The sequence below is a fragment of the Centropristis striata genome, chromosome 7 (genome assembly GCF_030273125.1).
Source record: "Centropristis striata isolate RG_2023a ecotype Rhode Island chromosome 7, C.striata_1.0, whole genome shotgun sequence".
NCBI classification, from domain to species: domain Eukaryota; kingdom Metazoa; phylum Chordata; class Actinopteri; order Perciformes; family Serranidae; genus Centropristis; species Centropristis striata.
Genome location: NC_081523.1, coordinates 21,633,081 through 21,654,138, shown reverse-complemented (window position 1 = coordinate 21,654,138; position 21,058 = coordinate 21,633,081). Strand labels below are relative to the sequence as shown.

The 21,058-nt window shown below is 38.1% G+C and overlaps 1 protein-coding gene across 1 annotated transcript in view; it reads right to left on the bottom strand.

Moving 5' to 3' along the window:
• ipo11 (importin 11) overlaps nt 1-21,058 on the bottom strand; it is a 141,710-nt gene that overhangs the window by 11,013 nt on the left and 109,639 nt on the right. The window contains exons 28-29 of the mRNA XM_059336479.1: nt 18,888-18,983; nt 14,967-15,051 (exon numbers count right to left, since the gene is read on the bottom strand). Of these exons, the coding sequence (XP_059192462.1) occupies nt 14,967-15,051; nt 18,888-18,983 (181 nt within the window). The remainder of the gene's footprint in view (nt 1-14,966; nt 15,052-18,887; nt 18,984-21,058) is intronic.

Genomic DNA, 21,058 nt, shown 5'->3' with positions numbered 1-21,058 from the left:
TAAAAACAAAATTTACGTGGCCCTGTGTGAGTGCTCACCTAGTCTCATATTTCTTATTTTAAATGTTAAATAAGTCTGATATTCAAACTCTGTGCCCCCAGACTCTCTGTTGTAGTCTCTGAGGCCTAGCTGTGGTAACCCTGATGGCATCACTGAGGCCATTTCTTCAGCCTCTCAAAGCCCACAGAGGACATTTCACAGCTGTTTTGACTGGCTGTGTAATACTACTCACCATGACTCGCAAACTGATGCTTATCTCTTAAATTGGTGGGGTTCCCCTTTATAATTAATCTATTTTCTATAATTACAATAAGCACCATTAACCCCATGACTGCGGCACAGGGCTTCTAAATGGTCCCAATTATAACTTAGATTAACATTTCTTAGTCCATGATCATTTAAATGATTGCAATTTAAACTAATTTGGCTACACTGACTCATTTTTTGCTTAATTAAATTTGGTGTGTGCGCCTGTGTATGAGACTGAGTCTCTGTGGGTAATTCAGACTGGTGGACAGAGAGGGCAATACATTTTTATCTTAAAAGTGTTGATGTTATTGCTCTGATCAATACAGCCAGGATCTCTAATCACTGTGTCTAGACTAAATCAATGGCTTAGCTCACCTGGACTTGATGAAGAGGTTACAAATGTGGGGGTGTAGCAAGTAGTTCTAAGGAAAAAACTATCTAGACCCCCCACAGGACAACTTGTGTTTTACTAAATCATAATATACACTTGAAAAAGAATACAGAAAAAAAACACCTCTGGACAAGCCATTGATGACACAGTTAATTTGAAGCAGAACAGGCAATCACACCGTTGGAGGCAACAGGATCCTGCATAGATCTCACAGCAAAAAACACTAAGCTCGTCAACATTGGCTGCTGCTGCTGCAGCCCCTCTCCTGTGCCACTACCAACACACTGGGTAACAAAGCTACCTCCAGGACCTCACTAAAATAAGAGGTGGCTACTTGATACTTTCCAGTGCTGGACTAACACTATCTGAAGTGCCGTCATTGCAGCAAGGTGAGAAGTTTAAACACCTACACAAAAACAAGATGTTCAGCTGGTGTTACATTTTCTGTTTAGTTCCATCCAAATGGCACCTGCATTTTCCACTGCTGATCTTTATAAATATGCCCTCTAAAGTAAATGCATTTAAAAACGCTGGTCCTGCATTGTAATGGCTTGCAGTGTTTTAGAAAATGCTCGACTATGACTGTAAAACGTACCAAAAATACTTTTGTTTTGCTGCAAAACTGACACAAAATCTAAACCCTAAATACAGGTTTTCATTGTTTCTACTGCCAAATGACAGTCAGAGAACATATAATAATAATTGACAAGAACATTTTTTGTCTTACCGAATCATAACATACACTTGAAAAATAGACAGGAAAAAAAACACCCCTGGACAAGCCATTGATAACACCTATAATTTGAAACAGAACAGGCAATCACACAGTTGGTGGCAACAGACATGGCAAAGTGTTACCAACCAGGCTAATAGACCGTAACAGTAATATGAGATTTAACAATGCTTTCTTTTGTTGTGGATTTTCAGTGTTTATGGCAAACTTTTCCAAAACACTCTGCAACTGCTTAGTGGCAAAAAGAAAGTCAGTTTTCAAACTTATTCACATTAGTATGGACATGGCCTAAATAATAATCAAGCCCTGAAGCTGCACTGCCAAAAAGAAGGAACACCAAACAGAGTGAGACAGAACAGCGAGCTGAGAGATAAGGTCATGTCCATTCGTCAGTGTTATTATATTTAGGGACAAAGATTGATCAACCATACAGAAAACAGACAGCGCCATTAAATAGTCATCAAGACAGACGCAAGCAACATTTAAAAAGTATAGGACAGGAGAGGTCAAAGCAACAGTCATGGAGGAACAAGGGCCAGAATAGAAAGTGAGAGATTGCGTAAAACTGCCCCCCGCCGTCCTCCACAAACAGGAAAAAACACACCTCTCTCACCCTTTCCTTTCCTGAGGTTTCATTAGTTCATGGTCTCTTGATTTAGAGGGAGGATTAAGACTTGATTGCAGTAATTTCCTCAGTAAATGAGGCGGCACAAATTGTAATACCCTAATTAGTATTGTACTAGAGGGCGTCAATGTAAGAGCCCTTTAGCAGTTTGTCATATGGGTGCACATATTGCCAAACCCATACCTTAAAGCGTGGGAGTGTGGGCATGCATGTATACACATACACACATAGCTGCATATTTTTTTAAAAATGTTGAAAACATGGACCAGCTGAAAATATGCCCCAAGTAAGGCCACCTTTTATAACTGAGTGATGGTGTTGAGAAGGACAGCAGCGAGGGAGGCCACTAAGGTATACTGCAACTCTGAGGAATTTGTGTTTGACAAAAAGGCCTGCAGGCAAAGTGGTCTGATCAGATGGAAATTCAGAGTTGTAGTCATAATCCTAAAGGCTGCAGTATGTTTAATATAGGCCACAGAGAGACACCATCTACATGGTGAAGCTTGGTGGTGGCAGCAATGTGCTGTGGGGTTGCTTCTCTGCACTCATCCCCAGAAATTTAAACAGCAACACATTTAACAACTTCCTCTATCAGGGAAAAAGCAAGACATAGATTTAAATAAAAATATATTGTCATTCATTCCCAAAGTAAAATAACGTGTGGAGTCCTCAGCTTTAGCAACAAAATGAATTTTAGGCTATAATGTAAAAATCTGTAGGATGGGTTTGATTTTCTGTAAATAAAGTGCTGTAAATAATTCTGGTAATTTAGAAATAAACAACTTATTTTTACTTGTCAGGGCGAACCTTCACTGTGCTCTGCTGGATTTGGCTGATACATTGGCTCTGACTTGGAAGACTCTTGCAACTGGAGCTTTGAGCGACAAGCTGGGTCAAACAGTGATTTGCTACATCGTGTCTCAAAATCTGCTGTGCCATCTGGAAGCCACTGAAAGACCAATTTGCGCATTTGTAAGACTCAGGAGTGGAAGGATGCAGTCAGCGACTTCTGCAGTTTGGAACTTTTTAAAAATGTCATAGTTACCGGAAGGGAAATGCACAGAAAAAAAGAAAGCTCTCAGACAGGCGAAGAGCATCCTAACTAGTAAGGAACACGTTCAATTTCTTCAGATACTAATGCCATATAAACTTTAAACTGAAGTCTTATTGATGATTTAAATATATAAGTATAGGGACATTTGTGATACCCTGCAAAGACCATATTGGTGCTAAATTGATTCAATTTATAACCTGAGAAGCTCTGCAAACCTTTTTCCTTTTGCACTACCGCTGTAGGGCTTTCAGAGGACCGAATTTGCAAATGAATAACCAACTAATTCTGTTGGCAAAGGATGTCCATAGCCTAAATCAACTTCATAAAATGTACGACTCTATTTGAATACTTAATTATGCGATGCCTTTCATTTCATTGAACCTCTGAACCGCACTACCGGTGTGTTTTCTTTGCCAAAATTACACCATTTCTCATAGGCAGAAACTGCAAAAACACAAATTATTTCAAATTTCCACCAGTCCTCAGATGAGTCGTGTGTGGTGGGCACTTCTGTCAGGAGATATGACCAAATATAAGCTTAAAGTAGTGATATTTCATCAAAGTCACAGTATTCTACATGTCAAAAACATACAGTTTGCACTAACCATATCCTGTAAAAAAAAACCCCATTAAATTCTGTGCCTGTGTCTTTAGCACAACTTGTAAGCTTGTATATAGAGATGGCATTTTTTTTCTTATAATTTATAGAATAATAACTGTGTGTTTGAGTTCACCCTGCTTTTAGCTTTAATTTTGCTGCTTCAGTGGAGGTGCAGAACTTGTATATTGCAGTGAAAAATTAGGCCACAGTGATTAAAATTGGACAGGAGGAAAAAGAGGCTGTGAAACTGCTTGGGGTTCAGAGGGTTAATTAGTATCAAAATAAAAATGTGCTCTATTCCGTATAAAGTTCAATCAAATACAGTGCAATGAAAAGGCCTTGCCTTGTTGTTTCCTTAAATTAACATTAAGTGCCTTCTAAAAATATTGAAAATCTAAGCTTGTTTTAGGCTAAGTTTAGTGAATTGTTTGATGATCACACATACAGCTAGCTTTCCAACAGTACTTTGAATTTTCATAAAGGCTTGTGACCCTTTTAAAAAAGCATGCAAACCTCTTACTGGGGGATAAGGGTTTGCTTTTACTATTGAGACACTAACTGCAGTTTCCCTTCCCTGAGTTGCATTCTGTTTTTATATACTTTTCACATAGCATCCAAACTTTTGGGGGTTGTAAATAAAAGAGTTTAGTAAAACATTACTCAAGAGAGCAAACTGATTCCATTTAACTAATTTTCAGCATTTCCTATCATGCCCACTTTGAGCTGATGCTTGTAGTATTTATTTATTGAACTATGTTGGTACTAGTTTAAACAGAATGCAATATTTTCTACAGAGCGGAATGTAATCTCGTTTGCAATCTATCCGGTGAGAATTTGCTAAATTGTGCTGGACAGCCCCACTCTTTGACCTTTCTGTTTTAACAGCATCAGTTGTGTGCCAGCCTCACACCTGCAGCTCAATACTAAATGTGTCTCTGTTTACAGTCCCTTACTTTTGTGATTTGTGTGATGTCCTTTTTTTCGTTTGTTTGTTTGATGGGTGCATGCCTTGGATGGTTATTTTAATATTTATCTTTTTTGCACTGACGGGAGAGCTGTGCCTCAATTTCGTTGTGCGAACATATTTTTTTACACTACCGTGCAATGACAATAAAGACTCTATTCTATTCTATTCTAAAAGAATTATATTAATGGGCAGGGTATTTGCCCATCACAGCTTTAACCGTAACAGTAGGATGTTTTTTGCAAACACTATCAGAATGCACTGAATGCATGGAGTATTCAGACAATACTGTGGAAGTGCTAGCAACATGAATGGGACTGATATACTGTGAAACATTTGGTTTAAACAGTCAATGTTAATGCTTTATTTGAAAAATTTGAAAATCCACCTATCCATCCCGTTAGTGAATCATTCCGTTACTTGTCTGATAAGCCCTGAATGGGAAAAAAACTAGGAAGCTGTGTGAATCAGACTGATTTTTCGGCTCTCCCAGCAAACAATCAAAATCACAGAGGTTGGTTTCCACTGTAATGAGCCACATTCAGAATGAATAAGCTTCACATTGGTAATTAAGATGTGTTTGAGATCAATTAAACCACTATGAATTGTCAGACCAAAGATCAATTATTCTCATTTCTTGAATCACACTAATTAACTTCCAGTAAATACAAAGAGCTGACAGGTGAGAATACTAAGCACACTTTTGGCTGCATCATCATCTGATCTGCACAGCTGCAACACTAACAGAAAGACAGACAGAGACGTAAGTGGGCAAAATGAGTTGAGCGTTCCCTGTAGTGCTGGTTTTACATTTTAATATCTTCAACAGCAGGTTGTGCAGTCGCAGATGCCTCCATTAAACAGCTTAATAAGTATGGCAACACTGATGACACAGGACTACTCTGATAGTCATCTCAGATCCTGCACAGCCTCACATGTGTTGTCATTTATCCTCTGATTCGACTTCTGCACAGATTGAAGATGGGCTGCGGTATGATGGAATTACATTAGCTCACTGGACTCATGTACCACGAAGAACGATAAGGGCGCGGTCGCCGTCACAGACCTTTTTCATGGCAGACGTACTGACAGCAGGAAAAGCCCATTTGTAATTAATAGCCTTATTGGTGTCTGCATTCCACAGGAGATCCTGGTATTGTGTGTGCTTGGCTCACTGGGACAGTTAAAAGAAGGAAGCCGTTGTTGGCTCTGAAAACTTCTGTATCACCATGAAGAGGGAAAAAATGGTCATGGTTGTGGAACAGCTGGAAAATACACTGCACCTAAATTGCCAGAATTGCATTGTATTGCTTCTTGATTACCTCTCTGCCAGTTCTTTCAGGGACATTCTGCTGAGGACGGCTTGCCCTAGGCAGATTTTCAGAGGTGCCATATTTTTTCCAGTTTCATTGGAACTGCACTTATTGTACTCCAAGGGATACTCACTACCTTGGAAATGTTCCTGTATGCTTCACCTAACTGGAATTTGCCCACTTTGCCAGTAAAGTTGCCACGAACACATTTATTCTGTGTCTATACGATGTAGCTTCTGTATTTATTATTTGCAATGAAACTGATCTGAACCTGTAAATACTGTAAACCTTTGTCTATAAAACCTAAAATTACCTGTCATATGCGCTGATTACATGACAAATCTATAGAGATTAACTTTGGCATTGAAATATATTTATCTTTAAATAACACCTGGAATGTTTCCATTCAAAAAATAAAAAACAAAAAAGTCAAACTCCCATCCCTCTGAAGTGGAATTGAATCCAACTCTGCTGACAGCCATTTAAAAAAAATGGACACAATGCTTACCTGCAACATATGCCATTCTTAATTTTTTGTTAATTCAGAAAGTAGGAAACTGCAACATATTTGCAATCCTCCCTCACTGTAAAAACACACAACTCCCAGCACTCTCACGGACAAATTGCTTTGAAGCTCCGAAGCGACAGAGATGGAAACTAATTTTGATGGCTCTGTATGCCTTAGGCAGCACAAAGGAGAATCTTTATATCTTGTGGTGCAAAATAACACTGTCAGAGAGGTCTGTTATTCAACAAAACCAAATTATGCTGACACTGATGGTCTGCTTGAGACTAGGAGCAATAATAAAGCAAGAATGGCAAGTCTTCATTACTAAGCTTTGTGTGGCCCGGAGTGAATTGATAACACACCGAAACTCATTTCCTATAAATATATACCACCAGAGGACCTGGAGTCAGTTTGATTGTTCATTAAAACCAAATAATGAAAGACTGTTGAATGACAAAAACACTTTTATGATAATCAATACTTCATCAAAGCTTCAAAAATCATTTTCTTTTCACTCTGAGCAACGTCAGGCAATAATAATGGGTAATAATAATAGATATCATTTCCTTTCTTAAACATCAAAGCATGCACATTAAATGGAATTGCCATTTCAGGGAACTAAATCAGTCTTAGTGCTAATCTACACAAAATAATGAAAATTTAAGGACAGCTTGATGGCTAATTAATAAGAGCTGGAAAATGTTTTCTTTCCACTTTGAGCAATAACAGCCATGGGGAAACAATGTAATAGGTATAATTCTTAATCTTCATTCTCTCAAATTTCAAAGCGCACACGTTTAATGGAATGCCCTTTCAAAGCCCCATTCCATCAGCAAAAGTTTTACTGGAGGAGATCCTCTGATTGGACTTTTTTTTACTTAAGCCCCATTTGGATTACAGAAGGAAGAGGGTGAATATTTGCCATGTTTTTATACTTTGTTCAGATTCTTGTTTATTTTACAAGAAAATAAAGTAAAATATGCGTTCTTTCTTTTTTTCTTTGTAAGGGGCAAAAACAACAACAGTAAGTTGAATATTCTATCCTAAGCTTGAGTTCGACTCTCTCCATTAGCTGACTCAGACATTTTAACCACAAGTGGGAACAACAAAAACAGTTTCCTGTCCATAATGGAATGAACTCTTCTTCATTTTAGGCAGACTATTTCCCTTGCATAAAATGTATTTTTTAGTATTGACTACTTGTTTTGTTAATATTAAAATGGCATTGGAAGTTGTCTATTTAGACAGAAAAAAGGTCTGCAGTATCCCTGTCTTTCTTTCTGTGTATCATTAAGTCCACACATGGACCGTCTATAACACATTCATCAATGTGGTTAAAAAGTGACTTGACTTAATTTCTTTGTCACGCAGACAAACGTACATCAGGAGTTCTGAATCTGAGTTACTTCTGCTGCTGTCAGTATAACAATATGTACAATATAGACTTTTTCAAAGTCAGCAGGCTCATCTTTCCATCTCAAAACAACTGTTCCAACTGTGAGCCTAATGTTTATTACACTATCATATAAGCCCGCCATTATCAATAACAACGGCAAAAAGACACAGTCCTAAAAACTAACTCATTAGGCTAATTGTCTAGAACAAAAATCTCATCAGTTACACATCCTGAGCACATGCTATAAATGACTAAACCAAGCATTCTGTTCAAATAAATCGAAACTACATTAAACAATAAACAGAGGACACCAAATGAGTTGGTCTGCACCTGGGAGGTTGAAATATATATAAACCATAAGACATAACAGGCATTTAGTTTTATACTGAGATGTGACAACAGAGTGAATGCAGCTTATTGGGCAAAAAACTACAAATATGATCTAATGTGCTTTTTGTCAAAGGGATAGGAGTCAACCTAGTCACCAATCAAGAACTTTAGGACAAGGTAATAGCAATATCAATATGTCTGTTTAGACGCATAATTATCATGATTATTTTAATAAATATTTGATACATGAACATTCTCTCTCACAATGTGTACAGATGATGTGCAGATAGCCCTCTTCAGAGCATATTGTAAATCACTATATAATGCTGTGGTCAAATTACTAACAAGCAAGCTTACAGAAACTTTGAGTAGTTTATAATGATGCCATGAGAATATTACTTAAGAGACCCTGAGTCTCAATACAAGTTGAACTGAATTGAACTGATAAGAAAGAGTTCCCAATTGTAAATAATTCACAGCAAGGTCTGTAAATGATCTGAGGTAAGCAAAATAAGACATGCTGCTTTTGAATTTAAAAAAATGTAATTTATATAAGTTCTTCTTACATCATGATGGGGTGGCACGAGAAGTTTTGAAGTCAACTATCCAAATACTTGAGAAAAAAACAAAAAAAAACAGAACAACCTAAAACTATCTGCATGGCTACAATGGATGCCATTAAATGTGTGAGGCATATATTTTTAACTCATTGTTTCAAATCTCCCCTGTCAATCAGTTGAGACCTGCCTTCAAGCTTACATACAAGTGGCATAAACCAAGATGTGGCACACAATACCACATAATACCACATCTGGCTTCTATCACTATTCAGTGATCAGGTTAGGCAACTCGCCCCCTCATTATCGCCCGCTTTTACCTGCACAATTGTGTATAATACGGCACCTTTGTCTCTTTTTTCATGTTGGAGTGTAATCAGTCGTTGGCACCTACTCACAGCACAATAAGCTGTATGTGTGTTGTGCATGTACATTATGTGTGTAGTAAAAAAAAGAATAGGCTTAAGTGGGTGTGTGTCAACACAGCACAACAGACGGAGCCCATGTCATTAGTACCCTGTTGAGAAAGTCTTTGATGTCGTCTATTCCTCTTCTTGTTTGATGGTGCTGGCCTCATAGATGGAGCACAAGAATCAAATGAAGCATTATGTACCGAGGCCCAAACACAGCATCAGTTAGTCTAGTCTAGTTGCCTGGAACGCTCAGATCAAAGTGAGGGACCCTTACAAATCCCAGACAAGATAGAGTGGAACAGTCAACAGTTTCCAAAACACAAAACAAACTCCCACTTCATGCCCAGAAAACATGGTAAGTCAAATTCAGGGCCAAATCAGAAGAAAGCAGCAGTGGTGAGCCAGCCTCTCCTAACACGCAGGCCATGAATCTTAAAACTGCAGCCATGAAGAAAACCTCTGAATGAAATTATAAATGCAGAGGAACGCTGAGCTATCCACGACATCTAAAGATAAGACGAACCCACATATTCAAAGGTTGATGGTTAACATTTTCCCTCATTCTAGATTTGCCAAATATCAAACTCATGTCTGTGCGTGATTCGAAAAAATGTGCAGTGACAGACCAGGTGCTATTCACATCTGACGATATCAGTTTCTTCACCCTAACACACATATTTACTATGTCTTCCTGTTTAAAAAATATTTCCTTCAGATTTTAGTCATTAGTAATACATGAGTTTTCCTTAAGACTTGAGTCTGAGCTTTTCAAAGACTTTTTCTTTAGTCAAATTTAAGGGATTTTTTTATGCCATAAATAAAAGGCGTCAAAAAAGCTTGGATGATTTTAAAGCATAATTTGTTTTTTTAGAATTACTGAATGTTTAATATGGTTCCCAAAGAAGCTGTACACACAAAATATAGAGTTGAAAAAAGTAAGACACAGATAAACACACATCTGACTGTCAAGAGCCATTTCCTTCTTCATTCCTTGTTCCGCTCTGTTCTCTGAATTAGTGACAGCAGTTCAATGACCTTGTAACTTCTGGGCATGGAACCAAAAGGATACTTTACCCTCACATAATACCTTAAAAGACCTTTGATAGACCTTTCGTTTGATCAAGTGGTTTCACTTGAATTCCAAATGACCTGATCCAAAATTACACCGTTCATCATAGACATAAATTGTCGACCAGGCATTATTGTCAGATTTTCAGCTTTCCAGCAGACCTCGAACGGATCATCTGTGACGAACACTTGTGTCAGAAAAAATGACTAAATCAAAGCCTAAAAAAGTGATATTTCATCAAAGTCACTTTATTCTACATGTCTCATTTAATTGTATGCTCAAAATAGAAAATGTTGCACTTATCAAATCCTGTAAAAAACATTAAATTTTGCACTCTTCAGTGCAACTGGGAAGCCACTAATGACTCGATTGAGACCAACAGTTACGTGACAAATATCCAATCTGGCTGAACAGCAGGCTGTTTACACAGAGCAGAGAGGAGAGGACAAGAGAGGTCGTAAGTAGATAATAGTAATTGATCAATATGTATGTCATGTGAAGCCCCCTTATTTTCCTCCAATATTGGTTACACTTGTGAAAAAGAATTTGAATATATACTTTAATTATCAAAGAAATTCAACTTTATTTTTTTGTTTCTATGATTTATGGCATTACAACTATGTTATACTGCAAAAATAGTAATTTTCTTAAGTCGTCCTTTTTTCTTGCCATGACTGTGTTGTTTCCTTAGAGGTACAGCACTTAGATATTGACATGAAAAATGAAGACAGTCAGTTAAATGTGAGCCCTGAAACTGCTTGGGGTTCAGAGGGTTAAGTGCTAAGCTGCCAACAGTTTCATTTAGTGGATGCCAGTCATCATTAGCTTTAACATTTGTCATACGTGCCTCACTGGTAATTTGTACCCTAATGTCAATCTGTCATCAGTCAATGCTGCTAATGTTAATAATGACTGTCAGACTATTCATTTTTCATCAAATAATGTTCAGTTTGACACTTCGTATGAGCTAAATGAGCTGACAAAAATATACCTAAAAAAACTAAAAAATAACATACTTTCTATAGTTGTGGCTCAATGCTGGAAAACATTAACAATGCTTTGGTGTTGTTTCCATTTTTTACAGTCATTTAGTGCAACATTCAGAGAAATTGTACCCAGTTCATAGAAAAAGTTTTCTTTATTACTGTTGTACAACATTTTCTTTGTTTTCCTTTCAAGCAGCATAAGCAACACCTTTTTTGCGATTTACCTGATTGAAAACATCAATTACAAATGTAAATTGCTCATTTCCTTTCTGTCTTTGCGGGAACAAACAGCTTCAAACCACTTAAATTCTAACATAGTCAGCAAGAGTTTCAATTTTTTTAAAGGATCCATTTAAATTTCTGACTACAAAGTACGTACATATGCAATAGGCTGTATTGGCAACTTTTAAAGTTGGAAATCGCAGCCGTTAAAGAGCTTTGCCCTGGACACATCCATGTTTGAGAGCAGAAAAAAGAACAAATTGTTTGCTAGAGAGTCGAGAGCTGCACTGCAGTCACTGTCATCGTAAAAGCAAATTATCTGGCACAGATTGAGAGAAGCCAGACGAGGTAATAACTACCAGTGGAGAAGAGATCATGGAGGTCAAACTGGACATACAAGGAAAAACAAATCACACGAAGAGACCAACACCAAAATAAAAAGAGTTACTGCAGGAACTGCAAACTAGTGACAGAGAGGTGAGAAATATATGAGAGTGTATAATCAAGATAATTTTGTCCTTTTCCCTGTATTCACTCTATTCATCTTTTATGTGAGATTGCAGGTGCCCGCAAGGAAGCAGCAAAATCTAATTCAACAAGACAAACCAGCACAATCATACAAAATATCACCTGTAGGCAGAGAGACTGTGAGGAGACTGCTTGATGAAGGGAGGCTACAATAGTAGAAAGTGAGATAGTTATATAAGGACAGAGGAGGAGAAAGATGGATGGGATATACCAGAAAGTAAAACACAGGTGGCACGGATGAAAGAGGTATTATACCATATGGACAGGTTTGTTTCCCAATATGATTTTTGCCTCCAACAATTATGAAAACAAGATCATCAAAATAAAACAATTATCGTGCACCATTGCATTTCGCAATGATCCTCTCCTTTTATCTTGTGTTAGAAGTACAGCGCCCACCTTCCCTTTACATCACTTTTGCTGGAATATGTTGAACACATATTTTATATTTTTATACATTTATTATTCATTATATACATTTTTCACATTGTATTTGTTTTTCCAGGTGGATTATATTAAAGTTAAAGAAAAATCCACTGTTATGAAGACATTTGAAGTTCAATAAATGCATGATGTGTCCAGAGAGTATTGCTGTGTTAAACAATGGTGAACTCAACATTGACTAAATAATTGTGATTATGATTTTTGCCATAATTGAGCATACTCCAATATAACATGAACATGGCACATACATAAGCCTAGGGCTAATTAGCTTACTTGTTCTCTCTCTCAAAAAGAAACTAACATTCACAACCGCACTAGGGTTCATTTGGAAAACAGACCGAGGCCCCCCAGCAACCAAACGGACCGTAACAAGGATTTAACCGCACCAGAGTTCGATTGAAACTGACTAAACTTTGAGTTGTGAAAGTGCCCTAAGTGTACTTTATTATTCATACTGCATGTTAAGGGAAAACATAGCAGGGCTCAGTCAGTGAATTGTGACTATCCACACATCTGCCCCAGAAAGGAGGAAGAGTGAGTCGATTCTCCATCGAGGACTTTGGTTCTGAGACCAGTGCTGTATAAAGGTGCGCCCAACTCCATCTATTTGGTATTGCTTCACTCCCCCACTCGCTCTAGCTACTTAATTCCCAGAGGGGTGACATTTCACGTCCCAAGTGCCAGTTTTTATAGCCAGGCTTTCTGCCTTATACCTGCTGCCTGACTGGCAATGCAGCCGACCGTCACCCGGCCTTACAGATGGGGGACATAGCTGGCAGCTTCTAATGAAAGATGGCTGAATAAAACTTGTGTGCCACTGAGAGCAAGTAAACTTGTACCATATAATTAAGCAATGTGGATGTGACTGTTGACATGTATTGATTGTGCAGTGTCATCTCAATATATTCATCAAAGTGAGGCGCTGATGCACAAACCTGTCAGTTTGGGGTTTACTATTTATCATGAGAAAATGCCAGAACAAACAATATTCTCAGTCTCTCACAGGCTCTTTCAGACTTGCACAAACATACACATATTTATACACATAAATGCTTTTCAACAGATATGCACACACCTGCCAAGCGGAGAAGCCGTAAGAAAGCCAGACTGGCATCAATAAATGCTCCAAAATGCCACGGGTCTCCTTCCTCATTAACTTTCTCCTCAAACTGAAAAACTGTCTCACGTGGGCACACCCGTCACACTCACACATGCGTTCGTGCACGTCCCCCAGCACACACACCCACACACGTTAAGAAGCTGAGAGAGGCGCGACTTAAAGTCTCCTCTTCTCTATTCCCTGGAGCAAAAAAGTCAGGGTCTGGGCTGAGGTGATAAGTGCATTGGGATACCGCCCAGCAAATACACACATACTGACACATGGGGGGGAAAGTCACACAAAGTCACACTAGAAAATAAAAACAGCTGTATTTCCTCATTCAAACACCAATTCAATTCAATTTATATATGAATTCAATTTTGCTCAGGCAGTCATTCGTAGAAGACCAATCACACACACATAGGCACCAACATCATTATTAAACATTTTTTTTAATAATGTGAAGTAGTGTTACTGTTTCAGAGCTTCCACTGTGTGACAGAGAGTAGGGGAGGAATGCACCCCCATACAGAATACATGCTAATACATACATGCATCATTGTACAGTTTAATTGGTATACATCCTCCACCTAGGGGCCATTTATAGGTACTATAGGTACAGCATCCGTGCTTACCTCAAGTGACTTGAAGCGTACTGCAAGCTACTCTGACACATGCATGCATCCAGGAGCTGTACTTAAAAGTGATTATGTCACGCTCCGCATGAAAAGCACCTATTGAAGCCGAGAGGTGGCTCTGAATTGGTTGCCTAACGAGTGTATGGAGTGACCACCTTTTTCTCTGTGCTTGCTGGAGAAATAAATATTTTCGGGTCTATAAATCCTTGGGGTTTTTGTAGTCGAGTGATTTAATTTTGTATTACGGGTGCCAGCGTAGCATAAAGGATACCACAAGGGGAGAGGATTATCAGAGAACAGGGACATTATGTTCAATAACATTACATTATCGAAGCTATTTGTCTAAAGCAGTGGTTGTCAATCTTTCTACAGCCAAGGGTAGAGAATAAACAGGGGACTCCCTCATGCAAGTCCCTTGGAATATCTTAAGGTAGATTTTTTTTTCTATAGTCTTTGTGAAATAGCACCACAAGAGAAATGTATTACAGCACACACACACACCAATGTTTGTATATATTAAACATATTTGCAGATTCTAACAGTTTTGTTTAATTAGAACATTATCTCACAACTAATATAGATTTGAAACTGAACTTGAACTGAGCCTTTTATATCATATTCAAAAAAGAAAAAACACATTTATATCATGATCATTTAAATGAATGAATCTGAAAGCTTTTCACTGTCCCCCTGGAAAAGTGCAATGGACCCCTGGGGGGCCGCGGACCTCACTTTGAGCATCCCAAATTATCAAACGAGAACAGAACAACATGATAAAAGGTTTTGCTGATTGCAAAATTAGATCTTTACACTGTGTGTACAATTGTGCGTGTGTATTACACTGACCAGTTTCTTCCTCTTGTCCTGCTCAGTTGGCGGCTCCTCGTCGTCACTCAGCTTGGGCTCCTCAAAATGGCTCATCAGCATGCAGCTGCAAACACAATAATATTCAACTCAATATTAATAACTACACATAAACCTGCACAGTAGGGGACAATTTCAGAACAGGCAGTGTGCACACACACGGGCACACAAAAAAGGCTGAACCCTCTGGCACTGGAGTATACAGCTCTGCCTGCTATTCATATTGGTTCATCAGCATGCAGAGAGAATTACAAGCAAAACCTTTGTGCTCAGTCCAAAGTCTGCAAAGTCTTTTATTTCTTTTGTCCTTTTCACTTAATCCTTATTATGAGTAGAGATAAGGTAGCAGGGTCTTCAATGTCACATTTGGTGACTTTGACATGTGGCATTTGATAACTCGTGACCAGAAATTCTAACTAAACATTAACTCTATCAAATTAACAAAAAAAAACAACTAGAGAAAAAAAGTATTCAGGAACCCCGCTCAGTATGAACTCATTATGCTATATGCATGAGCCCCTGTACCCTCTTGTTTAATATGTTGTAATCAAACATATTGGAGCTGTAAAGAGGATATTGCGTTAGCTGTCCTGTTATTAGCCTGCAGAGTTTCGGATTATGGGCTGTAGACTAGGTTCTGCAATGACTGATGCATTCAAAGGTAGACATGCTGTGTGCCAGGACACCAACATGTGCAATGGGGATGTAATGTAATGCAAGTTAAAAGTAACGTCACCTAGCAAATGTCAATGGAAAAATAATGACACAATAGCTTTGTTTCCATTAAAGTCTAAGCACATTTTGAAGCAAAAATTTTGAAATGTTGCATTAAAGAAAATGCAAATTAGGGACGTTCCATCAACTGGTTTAGAGTGAATAAACAAAGCTGCATAGACGTACTTTCGTCAGAAAATGGCAGTGTTATGTATTGCTGTAGGTTAATCAGCAGTAAACAGTAGAAGAGATTGCGCGCGAGAGAAGAAACAACAAAAAAAGAGGTTGCTAATCTTGACTTGGCTACTCACGAGAAGTCTAATTTGCAACTTAGAATTGTTCTTTTATGTCAGCTTGTCTTGACTGGCAGAGCGCAAAGAGCTGATCAGTTCTGCGAGTTAAATGTTTGCTAAGTGTTTGTTAAAATTGTTTCCATTTCCAGTTCAGCACATTAACTATTTTTCAAAAAAGACAAAATACACTTCAAGTGAGCGTAAAAACCTTAATGCGCATTTTCAAGTTTTATCAAATTTTGGTGTTTTCCTCAAGCTTCTCTTATGTGCATAGAAATTTGTTGATGCAAACACAAATAATGTGAAAGGGCTCGCATTAACGTTCAGAGAATTATCACTTGAAACTGCAGCCTCATGTCTTTACAGAGCTTTATAGTGAGTTTTAGTTCAGTCTTGCCGATCTCATATCATTTTCAATCACAGCAGGCAGCTGTTTTCAGTGGAAACAGCAGACAGGCACAGTTTGTGCCTAGCTGGTGAACTTAGAGGATCATTTAGCAGCTAAAGAGCCACATATTTCCCTCAGGAGTCAGTGACCAAAAACAGCTAAGAGAGAGTGAATATTGGGATTGCATTCATTAGGTGTCCCGGGAAACAACTCTAAATGAATTATAATGTTGCTCTGTAACTGCTAGATGTGTAAATAAGCAGCTGTTTACTAACTAGTTCAGCATATCAACTTATGGGGATCTTGTTGTGAGCAGTTCCATTTAGGAACCATTTTCTTTCTAGTATAGCTCCAATATGAAACTGCTCACAACAAGGTCTGTGGATTATCTTGAGTAGGCCACATTTACTTACATAACTTTCTTTTTAAAACTTCTGCTGCTTACATTTTGTTGAACTGAACTACAACTTGTCTTTTCCTAGTTTTCATTCATTTGGTTTTAGTAATCAAATCTTACACATTGGTCCTGTGTATGTCAGTACAGTACAAAAGACATTCAAGCTTTTAATTCCTTTTACAGTAGCTAAGTGACAAGTGACTGGATTTCTACAATAACACTGGAGTACCATGCTGAATTGGCCTGCCAACTGGCATGTTATTTTTCTGGGTTTATCCATGGCAGTGAGGACTTCCATTGTTATTTCACACCACGCAAGAACAATTCCAAACCACTTATGACAACAGAGGAATAAAAGGAAAGTCTGTTTATTTGAGACTTTTACTTAATTCCTAAATACAGGCAGGAAGATTACAATACCCACTGCTTTCTGCCTCACTTGATTGCATTTATAACCAGTGAATAAAACATCCATCCACAAATATGTTTTTGTCCGTTATGAAGCACAACAGGGAACCAAAACAATTCAACACATCACTGGCAAATAAAGAAACAGTTATTCCAACCCTTTTACGCAACTTTTCAGTTCATTTCACACTGGCACATCTGAGGAGGGTGCTGGGCATTTTTTGACAGCAAAGAAAAGGTGTCTGCATGTAGGTTAATATCTACTGAGAAATTAGCACCATGCTGCTGGGACAGAGAGCAAGAGGGGAGGATGACGGGGCAGAGCAGAGTCACAGTCGAAAGGGGGGCTGTGGTTAGTGTGTCCTCCCACAGTGAGCATGTGTTTTCTGGGCCATTTCACAGTCCATTATTTTTCGAGAGAAATGTGTCCTGTCCAAAACGACCGCTCGGCCTCCTTCAGCACACTGCCATGCTCCATGAGTAAGGGACTGCTTTAATATCATTAATTTAAATCTTTCTTCAGAAGTATTTGTTTTTGATAAATCCAAGCAACGACAGAAGACCTGCAGTTCTTCAAGTACTATTTCAGCTGTCTTCATTCATCATGCATGAGCTTCATCAAAATTACAAACTTTATCCACGAAAAGAGTATTTGGAAGGTTTAACCCCCAAGCGTTCTGCCCTCTTCTTTATGGAGAATTGGGAGCGGGGCCAGGGGATGTTTAGGGGGAGATAGTAGGACAACAGTAGATGCCACGTAGAAGTGGTGTACATCATCTGAAAGCTGGAGACCTGAAAAATAATTTGCACATACGCAGCACTGTGTATCAAGTTGTTCTGGTCAGAAATCTGCAATAAATTAATTACTTAATAAATGAATTAAATGATTAATGTGTATAAGGGTTAAGAACATTATGGTATGAGTATGTAAAGGCCATTCCCATGCTCAATTATGTCTCATAAGTTGTTTCAGCAATTTTTGGTGTGGAAAGGGTTTTTCCCACACCTGCGTGGAAAAATCATAGTGGGCATGTTGAGGGGCATGAGATTTGTGCGTATTGATAGATCCCATTTTTATTCAAATATCTTGAGGCCAAAGGGACCCCTTTGAAAATGGCCATGTCAGTTTTCCCTCAATAAAATTTAGCATAACTTTGAAGCTTGAACCCACTACAGCCTACTGTAAGGAAAAAAGTTGGCAAAAATAACTTCTTGCACTTTGGGGGTTTGTGTGCCCCCTCCTAACAAGCATTTGTCAGGTTAGGAATGAAAAAACCTGTAGAAATATAGTAGTTGCATGGTGACGAGTAGCACTTTTTGACTGTGATAGCTAATGCCATTAGCTAAAGTTAATGATTTCACTGGACAACTCTGCATGTTAATGTGAAGGTGAAATGAAAAAAGCCACCATGGGGAAAAAGACTGGTTAAGTAGAAAATGTGGCTTCAGGGAAAATGTTTCAACTCTTACTTAATCTGACCTTCAGAGACAGATAAACTGATCTGCCTTATCTGCAAATAGACTTGGGGCTCAAGGAATTTAATGCTAAACGCCATTATAAAGCCAATGGAGAGTTTGTGCAGGACTGCTTAACGAAAGTGGTCAGCATTGTATGAACATGAACCTTTTTTGACCCTCAGTCATCAAAAATGACAACCCCTTTGTTTCTTCTTGTCCAATTAGTAAAAAACATGTATACTCACTCTTTGAAAGTGGCTGTTTCGGTATCTTCAGTCATTACATCATGCAGCGCCTCAACAGAGATGTTGATGATGCCACAAAACTTGTCCTGGATCACACTGATGACACACAGATGACACAGACTCATTACTCATGGGATCATTACTTCAACAGCTGTGTGTTTTGTGAGTGTGTATAATTCAGAGAGAGTGAGATAGAGAGAGATGTGTATCAGTCCAAAGAGGCAAACGGTTATCATGAGCAACATGACAACAGAGAGCAAGAGTCAGGGTTAAATTCTGAAAGTGATAAAGTGTCTGTCAGAAAAACATATGGCCATGCAGAATAACGGGTATCGATGCAATCCATCACCTCATGTCATAGAGCACATGTTCAGATTGCTCCGTTTGTATGTATACCAGCATCCTCATTTCACCTTTGGCTTTTGGTAGGAACAGTTTCAAAAACAGAAAGACAAACCATCATGTGGGTAACAGTGCATTGAAAACATTTCTCTACTTTTATGATCCCACAAAAACATGTTCCCATTGCACTGATGTATCACATACGATAGGGGTGATTTTCCAGCTGGAAATGTAGTTTTATTGTCTGACACATTCAAGTATGAAAAATAAAAATCAATGAGGCTTACGGTCTTTATACACAGCCTTGCGGGCTGAGTCTCATTTTTATTGTAGCCGCTAAGGTGATTCTTCCAGGGAAGAGGAATGCAGAGCCTTGGCTTGCTGAAGTTGAGATCTTTAAAATATGCTGGCTCGCAACACCCATCAACCAGGCTCAGAGACAAGCAGCAGTCATTGATGAATTATTTGAGCCATTCTTCGAAAGCACTGGAAAGGACATTTCCCATGTCAATAAGAATAAAAAACAGGAAGGGAGAGGAATACTAATACACAAAGAGTGAGTGTGTGGTCAGCCACTGATGCATCAAAGGTTCTGTCAGTTCAAGTGCTTGGCTTGGTAGACCCGGGGCAATGCTGCATAAAGTTCACTGAGCATGAAGTCTGGCAAAAAAATTGAAAAATCAGTGCATGACAGATACATACCCAGCCAGTAAACACAGACCTGCCTCTTCTTTCTTATGAGTGGCAACTGCTACGTATTCTCATGCTGTAAATATAGCCATCGACACTGAAATCATGTGAAGCTGAGCTACAGCAGCAGGGGATCCATTTACTCAGCCTACGATTGGGCTCCTGTTTTTTCCCAGGCATGTGAGAAAACAGATTACATTTTTTTTTTACTTTATGTATGTAAACTCACACACACAAGTATATATGTGGGTATAAGTCACAGTATACAAGAAGAAGAAGTCAGAAAAAAAAAACTAGGTAAGCTAGGGCTGAATAACGAATCAGAATTCTATCGAAATTGCAATATTGAATAGTGCAATATCAACATTTCAGGGGGTGCAATATTTGTAATATATGCACAGTATATATACAATGTTTCCAAATACCATTCTGAATTAAAAATATTGAGGTAATGTCCCAGCCTAAAAAGTTCAATTTTACAGACTATTTTAGTGCAGATCATGCAAAAAAATTAAAAATCATACTACGATTACTAAAATATATTATTTTAAACAATTCACAAATAATAATATAAATAAATAAATAATATCACGTTATAATATCACAAAAATGCTCTGGTTAATCTTATCATTTGCTCTTTTTCTGTCTTAATACCGAAGCTTATAAAAATGAATATTTGTCTGTAAAGGAGAGACTTGTAAGTACCAATAGAAGATATGAGGTCAGAGGTTAAGGGTGTTTTTTAAAATGACCATGCCAGCTTTTCCTCGACAAAATTTTGCATAATATTGGAGCATATCTCATGTCAAAGATTTCTTAGGTCTTCTTTGTTTATATGATTCTCTGCATCTTTAAAACACTGCCTGCTACAGCACATAACTTAAAATGTAAAAATACATCAAATTAATCACCAAAAAATAGAAGAATGAATGTCCATTATGACAGGACTAGAGAACAATGTCCAAAAAATTAGCCTTCCACTAATATTGTGAATATTAATGCAACTGCAATACATTTGATTGACTCAAAAAGAAAATAGAAACTGGTGCATGTGAATTTTAAATAATTGTTCCTTCCAGTCAGCGACATTTCACTACTACACTCCAAGGAGTGTAAAATACATCACTAAACACCTTTGC